The 10,800-nt window shown below is 61.0% G+C and overlaps 1 protein-coding gene across 2 annotated transcripts; it reads right to left on the bottom strand.

Moving 5' to 3' along the window:
• Positions 1 to 440: 440 nt before the first annotated feature.
• Positions 441 to 10,324, bottom strand: LOC116454091 (ras GTPase-activating protein 4-like). 2 transcript variants are annotated; one of them, XM_032130267.1, is made up of 20 exons: positions 10,168 to 10,323; positions 5,837 to 5,893; positions 5,357 to 5,470; positions 5,011 to 5,072; positions 4,764 to 4,893; positions 4,402 to 4,483; positions 4,112 to 4,243; positions 3,941 to 4,032; positions 3,612 to 3,735; positions 3,374 to 3,527; positions 3,015 to 3,079; positions 2,706 to 2,818; positions 2,449 to 2,635; positions 2,084 to 2,221; positions 1,656 to 1,979; positions 1,440 to 1,577; positions 1,212 to 1,347; positions 1,015 to 1,135; positions 862 to 920; positions 532 to 716 (listed from the first exon to the last, which is right to left on the bottom strand). In XM_032130267.1, exons 1-20 carry the CDS (start codon positions 10,230 to 10,232, stop codon positions 595 to 597), a joined length of 2,415 nt encoding a protein of 804 aa, XP_031986158.1. In that variant the 5' UTR covers positions 10,233 to 10,323; the 3' UTR covers positions 532 to 594. The 2 variants fall into 2 exon arrangements, with proteins under 2 accessions (XP_031986157.1, XP_031986158.1); XM_032130266.1 differs by lacking the exon at positions 862 to 920 and having other exon boundaries at positions 441 to 716; positions 10,168 to 10,324.
• Positions 10,325 to 10,800: the final 476 nt, after the last annotated feature.

Raw genomic sequence — 10,800 nt, 5'->3', positions numbered from 1 at the left:
GGCACAGTGCCGGCAGCAGCAGGGACATCCAGCGATGGCAGCGATGGCAGCAGCAGCAGGGACATCCAGCGATGGCAGCGGTGCCAGCAGCAGGGACATCCAGCGATGGCAACAGTGCCAGCAGCAGCAGCAGGGACATCCAGCGATGGCAACAGTGCCAGCAGCAGCAGGGACATCCAGCGATGGCAGCGGTGCCAGCAGCAGGGACATCCAGCGATGCCAGCAGCAGCAGGGACATCCAGCGATGGCAGCAGTGCCAGCAGCAGCAGCAGGGACATCCAGCGATGGCAGCGATGGCAGCAGCAGCAGGGACATCCAGCGATGGCAGCAGTGCCAGCAGCACTAGCACCACCAAGAGAACCCCCCCAGTGTTTTCATCAGGCCACCAGCAGAGCCACCAGTGAGGCCACCACCAGTAAGGCCACCAGAAATGGCACCAGTGGGATGCTAAGAGATGTCACCAGTGTAAATGGCACCAGTAGCACCACCAGTGCCCGCCCCCAGCCCCAACAGACAGACAGGACGCGGCTGCAGGGTACAAAGTGCCTTTATTGCCACGGCCGCGGCCCCCCAGGCGGGAGGACTCTGGGTCTCTCACGTCTGCAGCTGCAGCAGGGCCAGGGCCGCGGGGGCCGGGGGCTGCGCCCGGCGGTGACAACTCTCCAGGTCCCCCAGCACCGCGAAAAGCTGGCTCAGCCCCTCGGGCAGGGCAGCATCTGCAGGAGAGGGTAGGGACAGTGAGACCCCACAGTCTCCCTGGAGTCACCCCCAAACCACCACAGCCCCTTGTGACCCCTGGGGACATCTCCCAACCAGAACACCCCCAATAGGAACTCCAAAACGCCCCCACCTCCAACCTACCTTCACCCCGAGGGCCGTTCTGGGCATCCTCGGGCTCCAGCAGCTCCCAGTACTTTTCCCTGGGGAGAGGGGGAGGAGAGGGACGGGCCCTTGGCAGGAGGATGAGGGGCTGCAGGAGAGGTGCAGGGGGGTCTCCCGGAGGCAGGAACTCACCTGAGGGCCCCCCGGAGGCCCTGGAGGTGCTGGAAGAGGCGCTGAGCCTCCACCGTGGGGTCCAGGGGGTCACTCCAGTCCTGCAGGGTGACGCCGTGCCGGGTCCGGTCGCATCCCAACCCTGCGGGGCAGCAGGGTCACCATACAGGGAGACCCCCCCAAGAGCCCCGAGGGGCTCCGGGGCCACCTCCCTGTACCTGTCCTGTCCCGCTGGTGGCAGCAGCTCCATTTGTCCCCACGGAAGACGCCGGGGTGGTAGGAGCGGAGCACGCGGGGGTTGTTGCCGCACACCTTGCGCAGGGCTGACAGCCACTGGTTCAGCTCGTTGACACACTGCGGGAGAGGGGACAGGCAGAGGGACCCGCGGGCTGCGACAGCGCCCGGGCTGCGACAGCGCCCGGGGTGTCCCCGCTGCCCCCGCCCACCTTGCACTGCAGGTAGGCTGTCTCCTGCTGCCCGCCCGTGCCCATGTAGAGCACCTGCATGACGTGCGAGCTGCCGAAGCTCTTCTCCTCCACCTTCTCGGCCGCCAGGATATCGCCCAGGGCGATGGCACCGATACGCTGATGGAGGGGACACACACAGAGAAGGGGTCAGTGCCACCCCGCTGCCACTCCCCCGCCCCTCCAGCACCCCCCTACCTCTGTACTGGGGCTCTTGCCGAAGCTGAGGGCCTCCCCGGTGAGGCAGAAGTGGAGTTTCTTGCCGGCGGCAGCAGCGAGCAGCGGCCCCTTGCCCCGGGTCTTGGGCACAAGGAGCAGCCCTTCCTTCACCACGGCCGGCGGGGGCCCCAGCGGCCGCCCCTCACCCTCCTCCTCCCCCTGCTCCTCCTCCGTTCCCACCAGGCGGGTGATGAAGTCCCTCATGCGGGCGGTGCCCTGCTGCAGGGCGGGCAGCAGCGGGGACAGCCACGGCTCCTTGGCGCGCCCGGCCGCCGGCTCCATGTTCCCGACCAGCTGGATGGCCTGGAGAGCCCGGGGGTGGCAGCGTCACCCCCAGGAGCCCCAGCTGTCCCCAGCAAGAAACAGCCAGGCACCCCAAAGCCTCGCCCCGGTGTCCCGTGCCGCACCTTGGCCAGCAGCAGCAGCGTGCGGCTGGTCCGCGCGTCCGCGTGGGTGTCCCGCAGCTGGAACAGCTTGGGGGTCATCACGGCCGGCGAGAAGAAGCGCAGGCAGAGGAAGCTGGTGACAGCCACAAATTTGGCGTGCTGTGACCACCGAGGGGGTGGGGAAGACACGTGAGGGTCTCTCCCAGCATGGGACAACCCCACAAACAGCGATGCGCCAGTGTCCAGGGCTGCTGTTTGGGCGCCGCTCGCTGCCCCCCTGCCCGAGAGCAGACGCCACTGGCCACAGCTGGGGACCACACCCAGAGAGCCCTGTCCCCTGGGGATGCCCCTGTTTGACCCCACACCGTCCCCCGCCGCAGCCCGACCTGGTGCTGCGGGAAGCGCTCCCCGACGCGCTGGAAGAGCTGCCGGAACGCGGCGCGGATCACGGGGGGACACGCCGGGGCCGACCTGACGATGGCGTCCAGGAGCTCGCCCAGGTAGGACTGGAGATGCTGGCGGCCCTGCTCGATCACCTCGCCCTCCGTCTGCACCCGGTGCAGCCCCGAGCACCTGCGAGCACCGTCACTGTCACCCCCAGGGCTGGGGCCACCCCTGCCCTGCCACCCCACGAGCCCCTTACCCGACATCTTTGATCTCCACCTTGCTGGGGTCCAGCTCCACGTATTTCTTCTCCTCGAACACGCGGGTGATGGTGGGTCCCAGGACAAAGTGCAGGTATGGCATCCCTGTCACCTGCCGAGGGACCACACAGGGGACGGTGATGGGCCGCAGGTTTGGCACCCGACACCCCCAGGGTCACCCAGTGGATTTTCTCCAGCCTTCCAGCCCCAGGGGAAGGCACAAGCACACCAGCCCTCCCAGTTCTGCCCCTGGGAACAGCCCAGGGCCAGGATGACTTGGCAAGAGCAGGTTTTGGGTGGTGTGGCACCTTGAGGAAGGACTCCATCGACTTCGAGGCCAGAGAGTTGCTCCGGAACAAAGTGTTGGGCTCACCTGCAAAACAGGAGAGGGTCCATGGCCTGGGAGACGGACACAAGCCATCCCTGGACAGCTGCATCAAGGGGGCCATTCCCAGAGGCTGTGCCCTGCCCCCCTGGCCATTTCCATGGGGGTTACGGGGATTTCCTAACCTCAAACCACCTGCTCCTCTACCAACCTCAGCCCATGAATTGCTGGGATGAACCCAGCAGATTCCACCTCAACCATCACTCCCAAAAAATCCCCACACAAGGCCCTGGAGGTTTTGCAGCCCCAGGAGATGATGGGAAGCCTCCACTCCAGCCTTACAGGGCTTGGCCAGCTCCAGCTCAAAGAGCAAGTCCAGGAACTCCTTGACCAGCCCTTGGCCCAGGAAGAGTTTGACCAAGTTGATGGCGACCTCCTGCCGGCACTCGGCCGTGGTGGTTTCGTCCAGGAGGGTGACCAGGTGCACTTGGCCGTCCTGGAGGAGAGAGGCACCATGATGTGACAGCCTGAGGCAGGCAGACACCACAGCACAGAGCTGGGCTGGGCATGGACCCCTCACCTGGCGCCCTGACTTCACCTCCTGGCACAGGAGCTGCACCAGGGGCTGGTAGCAGTGGGAGGGAAGCACCGTCTCGTCCCGAAGCTTCACCTGCAGCTGCAGCGAGCCCAGGCTGCCTCGGCACCTGCAGGAGCACGGGGTGGGTGGGTGGGATGAAAGGATGGATGGGTGGATGGGTGGGTGGATAAGTACTTCACCAAGCAGGTGGCCCAACACTCTAAACTACCCCTCCAAAGGGATGATGCTTCCCAGGAAAATCCCCTCCCTAATGCCCCTGAGGACACTGGGACCCCCCCCAGCACAGCCCAACACCCTCTGCCAAAACTCACTCGTCCTCTATCGGCTTGGACTTGTCCGGCCACAGCCTGAACCACCCCTCCTCCTGCCCGGCTGCCTCCAGCCCCTGGACGCTGAACACCACCTGGGAGGGGAAGGCAGGAGAGGGCTGGGTGTGCAGCTGGGCAGGACCCTGGCAGCAGTGACAGGGTTGGGGGGCTCACCTTGCCCAGGAAGTCATTCCTGCCGACGAGGTCCCAGTCCCACACCTCCACGCAGAGCTTCTCCCCGGCGGGCTCGGCCAGCTCGAACTCGAAGGTCTCGTTCCAGCGTGGGTAACAGGATTTCTTCACCACCTGCAAAGGCAACAGGTTTTTGTCCCCTCGCCAGGTGAATCTGTCCCTCAGGGACACCAAACTGGGGGTGCTGGGGGACAGGGATGGCTCCGGGCTTCCCCGTGGGTTGATTCCACCTGAACCTTTGGCAGGTTGGGGATGGCTGAAATCGCACTCACGGTGCTCTCCTGTGTCTTCCCGTTGTAGCGCAGGCGGACAAAGGGGTCGGAGGCACCATTCCTGTCCTTCCTGGCCAAATCCCTGCCGAGAAGAGGGAGAATTTGCCAGCAAGCTCCCAAAATACCTACGGGCACCCATGGCACCCACTCCCCTCTCAAGGAATCTCAAGATATATGTCCCAAAGACCTACAGATGAGGTAGACCCTGCCCCAGCACCCCCGTCAGCTGCTGGGTGGTGAGGAGGATGCTCTGCACCCAAGGGACCAGATACACCAGGGAAACTGAATCATGGAGCAGCTGGGACTCACCACCCTGTCCCAGCTGCACACACAGCCCCTGTCACCCTCGTGTCCCCTCTCACCTGGCCTCCAGCACGGAGCAGCGCAGCCGCCGGCTGCCCTGGCTGCCCAGGACCTCCACCCGCAGGTGGATCTCCCCCTGCACCTCCTCGTCAGGGTCCACCTCACTGAGGCTCATCCAGCCGCTGTATCCTGTGGGAAAAGGGGGGATCCCCATGGAGGGGTCATCGGGGAGCCCTGCAGGACCAGCTTGTCCAACGGGTGGGAGATGGGTCCCTGCTGGGACCCCCCGGCCACTCTGTCCCCTACCCTTGGGGTGCTCTGCCAGCATGTCCCGGGTGATGCAGACCTTCCCAATAACGTCATCACGGCTGGAAAACAAAAGTGGGAAGCAGGACATGGCGCGGGATTTATGCCCAGGCAGGACAGCCCCCGCTTTGGGAGATCCTAGACGGGGGCCACCACGGTGTGTCTGTCCCCATGGAGCACATCAGCCATCCTCTGGACAATAACCTCGGGAATTAACTTCACCCATTTGTGTCCCAAAGCCCAGGGCAGCGTGGCCAGAGGTGGATTCTCTGGTGTCTACACTGGGGCTGAGCATGCACAGAGCCAAAGTAACCAACCGAGTCCGCAGGCCAAGCCCCCACCATACCTGAGTGCATCCTCATCCATGACGTAGATGGAGATGCTGTGGAAACCGGGCTGGAGCTGCACCTTGTACTCCTCCCCCCAGAATGGGGACAGCGTCTTCCACACCGTGGCAGTCCTGTGGGGCAGGTGGCACTGGTGACACAGGGGACAGGGCTCCCCTTCTGGGGACCTTCCCAGCTTTTGGAAACACATGGCTGGGGGCAAGGATGAGTCTCTGTCCCTGTCCTTGTCCTGTCTTGTGGCTCTGGGCTGGCAAGACACAGGGGTGGCTTATAGGGGAAGGGGCCCATGAGCTGTTAGACCCCCTTGTGTCTGCAGGAGCATCTCAGCCCAAAGCAGGGAATAATAATGAAAGATAAATAATAATAAATAATGATCTTAACAGTAATGATAATAATAATGTGCCTGCAGCAAATCTGCCAGGAGCAAGGTTTGGGGCTCCAGCAGTTTTAGGGACCAGCCAGCAACCTGGGCCACTCACCTGATGATGGCCTCATCGTCGATCTTCACGATGCAGTACGGGTCACTGCTCCCCGTGCTAGAAGGACAAGGGACAGCTCTGTCAGTGCCACCAGCCACAGCCTGGCCACCACCCAACCCACAGGGCTCTATGGCCATGGGTGACCAAAGCCTTCAGCCCTGACACCCTCACAGAATGGAGACCTCGTAGAGACAAAGCCCCGAGGGAAAAGCTGGGCTCCAGAGGCTGCCAAAGGCTTCCACGGGTGGACTTGGCCACAGCTGCCAGCACAGGGTGACCCCGGCTGCGCTTCCAGACCGGGGACACTCCTCCCTGGCCGTGTCCGGCTGCTGCGTCCTGCTGGCAGCCAGAAGTGGCTTTTCCTCTTCCACACAGGAAGGCAAGGAGCAAACAAAACCCACCCTTTCCCCAAAGCAGCTTCAGGCACCTGCAGCCCAATTTCACACACCAGGAGTGAGGCCACAGCAGCCTCCTCCAGCCCCAGAATGTTCCCAGACCCCCAACACCACTGCAGGGATGGGGACACCCCTAGGGACACCCCCAGGGATGCAGAGGGTGTGAAGGGCAGTGACCACCATGCTTTGACCGTGCTTCCTCCCTGGGGACGACCCGAGTCATCCTTGCCCAAAAATAATCACGGCTGTACAGCTTATTGCCCCGGTTCATCAGAAACAGGGTCAGGGGTGGGGACTCCAGCCAGGGACAGAGGAGATGGGACCTGGGGGCTGGCCAAGGTCATGGAAAGGCTGTGGCTCCCATCCCACTGGCACGGAGCAGCCTGCTTGGAGCATGGATAACTCATTAACACCAACCCCAGTGGCACTGTCAGCCAACGACAAATGTCCTGGGGAAAGGGAGGATGCACGGGTGGGGGCTTGGGGACCCCAGGCATTGAGTGATTTCCACATCCCAAATCCAGGGAGGCTGAGAGCCAGCTGCTGGGGGGATTGAAAAGGTTTTGGGGGCGATTAAAAAAGTTTCAGGGGATCCAAATGGTCTTTGAAGGGACTGAAAGGGGTTTTGAGGGGGACTGAAAGGGATTGGAGGGGGACTGAAATGGTTCTTGGGGGAGACCAAAAGGTGGTTTAGGGGAATCAAAAGGGGTTGGAGGGCACTGAAAGGGTTTTGAGGGGGGACTGAAAGGGGTTTTGGGGGATTCAAAAGGGGTTGGAGGGGACTGAAATGGTTCTTGGGGGAGACCAAAAGGTGGTTTAGGGGAATCAAAAGGGGTTGGAGGGGACTGAAAAGGTTTGGGGGACTCCTTGCCCCGCTAAACGCGGCTGCAGGGGTTTCTCTGGGCTGTGCATCCCGGGTACCACAATAACATCCGTGTTCCCAGGCACTTCCATCCCTTTGGCCCCGCGGGGCTGGCAGTGCAGCAGGTTGCCAAGAGCTGCTCGCCGGCTCCCGCTCCCATTCCATCCCAGCCGCCCTCCGGAGAGGATTTTTAAGGAGAGCCGCGGGTGAAGTGCCATTAATCGGAGCCCATTGCTGACATTTCCTGCCTTGTGCAAACCATCGGGGATGCCGGGAGCGGGCAGGCGGAAAGGGAGCAGCTGCCCGCTCCAGCCGTGCCCGGCAACGCGGGGCTGCCCCGGACGGCAGCGGCAAACCCTTGTCCCCAGCGCGGGGACATCCAGCACAGCCACGGCCCCCGGACGCCGCGGAGCCGCTCAGGCATCGCGTTTTTCCAGGGATTCAAGCACAGGATGGGCAGAATCCATCCTCGGTGGGAGGTGCCCGAGCTGCCACGCGAGGCGCAGCCTTTGGATGAGGATAAATCCCTGCTCCAAAGGCAGGCGCTGGGTGACATCGCCCGCACAGAGCCTCTGTCCCGGGATGTCGCGAAGGGATTTGTGGCGCTGCGGGCTCGGTGGGTGCGGGGCTGGCCTGGGCACCCACCCCGGCACGCTGGGGGCAGGGAAGGAGCTGGAAAGGGGAAGGCCGGGCTTTGGAAAGAGGAAATGAGCACAGGCAGGACTGGGGGAAGGGGGAAGGAACCCGCAGCCACCCCTCCGGCAAAGGAACGGCGGAGGGCTGGAATTAAAAATTAACTGGTGTAGGCAGCAGTGCTGCTCTGCCCTGGGGGGTGGTGATAAAATAAATAGAAATTTAAATAAAAAGTAGAGAAAAGGAAAGACAAAATAGAATAATAGATTGAAGAAAAATAGAATAAAAAATAAAAGTGAATTTAAATATAGAATAATCAGTTGAAGAAAAAATAAAAGAAAAAAGAAAAGAAAAGTAGAATTAAAAAAAAGAAAAATAGAATAAGAAATAGAGGAAAAAAGAAAAAAGAAAAAAGAAAAAAGAGAAAAATAAAAGAAAAAAGAAAAAAGAGAAAAATAAAAGAAAAAAGAAAAAAGAAAAAAATAACATAATAAAAGAATAAATAAATGAAGAAATAAAAAAGAGAAAAGGGCAAAAATGAAAAAAAAATTTAAAAGTAATAATAAATAAATAAATAAAAACAAGGAATAAAAAGTAAAAAAGTGAAAATAAAACTAGAATAGATTATAGTAAATAAAAGATTAATAAATATTGGCATTGTTTATTACCCAACATAAAATAATCCGATAAAATAAATAAATAATAAAATAGGAATTCAAATAAAAGAAATTAAATGTCACATTAAAAAAATCAATATTAAGTAAAATAAATTTAAAAATTGAAAACCATTTTTAAAGAGTCAGGCAGACCCTTTCCCTTGCTTTCCTGGGATGAAGATGGGGGGAAGAGCCTCAGCTGGGGGGGGGCTCCCGTAACTCCCTGTGCCAAATCCTGTGGGATCTGGGGGTTCCCCACGGGGATTTGGGGGTGCTCCATCACCTCTGGCTGTTGCCAGCAGGGTCTGAGCTGCCCATGCAGCGGGGACACCCCGCGGAGGGAATTCCCAGGAGGAAACCAGCGATCCCAAAAGCCGTGCCAGGGCAGGGAACCGGATCCCCTGAGCGGAGGGGAAGGGGCCGGGGCCAGACACGGACAAGGTCGCGCTCGGGTTTCCCTCCCCGCTGTCCCAGCCCAGCGCCACGTCCCAAAGCCACCGGTCCGGAAAGCTCCGCTTCAGGCGCTGTGGCACCCAGGGGGCTTCCCGGCTCTCCCAAAACCCAGAGCCTGCCCGTGCTGGGTCAAGCTCCGGCGGGGAGTTGTGCCAAGGGATTTAAAAATCAGGCCCTGACACACGGGATTTAAAAAAAAAAAAAAAGACAAGAAAGAAAAAAAAAAAAGTAATGTTTCTTTCCTTGTTTATCCTCTTTTTCCATGACGGCTGCAGGGATTTTTGCTGTTTTTCCGGCTGCCGAGCGCTCCTCAGCAGCTTCCCGCTGCCTTGGTGGTGGCTGGGGACACCCCGGCGCTGTCCCCACGTCCCACCCCATAAGTGCCAGAGCGATGAGGATAACACCGGGATCCGCCGGGAGGGAAATCCCGACCCAAGGGCTGCCCCCCGCACCTCAGCCAGGTGGGATGGAGCCGGGAATGGAGACACAGCACCGGGGCAGCCGCTGCTCCTTTGGGGATGGATGTACCGGCTCCTGCTGCGCGTCCGGGGGTCCCTGCGGGGTGTCTGTGTGGTGGGGACAGCCCTGTCCTGTGGCAGCACAGGGGAAGCCCCCAAACTGGGAGCACTGCTTGGGGTACCCAAAACACTGCTGGGGGTATCCCAGAGCACGGGGTGATCCTGGGGGGGAACCTCAAACCCATCCCGGGGGGTGTCCCCAAATCGGGGGGGAACCACAGCACCCCTGAGGGAGCCCCGAAAGCGCTGCGAACTTCTGGGGGCACACAAAAATTTCCTGAAGGGAACCCCCAGAGCAAGGGGGATCTCAAAGCCACACTGGGGGAACCCCCAAAGCAAGGCAACTGCTAAGCCATCCTGGAGGAAACCCAAAGCAAGGGGGATTCCAAAGCCATCCTGTGGAGAACCCCCGAAGTACATGCACTGCTGGGAGGTACCCTAAATCTACCCTGAAGGGAACCCCCAAAGTAAACACACCGCTGGAGGGGACCCTAAAGCCACCCTGGGGGGGAACCCTCAATGCAAGGCAACTCCAAAGCCATCCTGGAGGGAATACCCCAAGGGGTGATACCCCAAAAGGGGATCCTAAAGCCACCTTGGGGTGAGCCCCTAAATCACATGCATTGCTTGTGGCCCCCCAAAACCATTCTGAGCAAGCTCCCAAAGCAGGGGGGACTCTCCAAAGCCGCCCCGAGGGTGGTGTCCCCACCAGGGACCTGTTGGGGGGACACCCCGCAGCACTCCTGGGAAAGAGGGGAGTCCCTCCGGGATGCCGCCGCCCCAAGCCTTTCCAGGCCCCCGCGGGGGCACTCACATGTCCTTGGCGGGCAGGTTCCTGCCCTCCACGATGCGGATGGAGAGGGCGCTGCGCCGGGCCATGGCGGGCGGGCAGCGGAGCGGAGCGGAGCGGAGCCGAGCCGAGGCGAGCCGAGCGGAGCCAAACAGCGGCCTCGAACCCGCGGCCCCGAGCACAGCGCCCATGTGCGGACCGGCGCCGGCGGCCGCCAATCAGCGCGCGGGGGCGGGGAAAAGGGCGTGGCCTAGCTCGTATCCCCGGGGCCCATTGGGTGGTTCTGTCGGCGGAGGGGCGTGGCCTGTGCGGGGTGGGCGTGGTTTCGCCGGGGTGGGCGGGGCCGGGCTCCCCGCGCTGCCGGGGTCCCGCAGGGTCCCCCCGCTGGGTCCCCTCGGTCCCCTCGGTCCCCTCCAGCCCCCGGCACCGCCCGCGGCTCCGGGGCCGTGCAGCCCCGGCCTGCCCAGCCCGGCGCCCGCCTGGAATGGACCAAACCCACACCGGACCCCTCCGTGCCCCCCACGAGTCTGGGGGACTGCAGCATCGGCCGCTCCGCGCTGCCCTGCACCCCAAAACCATACCGTTTTCTTGGGTTTTAACCTTTTCTTTGTTTTTAAAGTACTGCACCTCCTGGCTGCAGCACCCCCGAGGGACAGG

Source organism: Corvus moneduloides, chromosome 20 (genome assembly GCF_009650955.1).
Source record: "Corvus moneduloides isolate bCorMon1 chromosome 20, bCorMon1.pri, whole genome shotgun sequence".
Classification (NCBI taxonomy): domain Eukaryota; kingdom Metazoa; phylum Chordata; class Aves; order Passeriformes; family Corvidae; genus Corvus; species Corvus moneduloides.
The sequence above is the reverse complement of the archived record's forward strand: the minus strand, read 5'-3'. Positions and strand labels throughout refer to the sequence as shown.

Excerpts from the sequence above, each read along its gene's own strand:
- LOC116454091 (XM_032130266.1), bottom strand. The coding sequence starts at position 10,232 with ATGGCCCGGCGCAGCGCCCTCTCCATCCGCATCGTGGAGGGCAGGAAC. Across the intron at positions 2,222-2,448 it reads AGCGCTTCCCGCAGCACCAG|CACGCCAAATTTGTGGCTGT; the intron begins GTCGGGCTGCGG and ends CGGTGGTCACAG. Across the intron at positions 1,136-1,211 it reads CCACCAGCGGGACAGGACAG|GGTTGGGATGCGACCGGACC; the intron begins GTACAGGGAGGT and ends GCTGCCCCGCAG.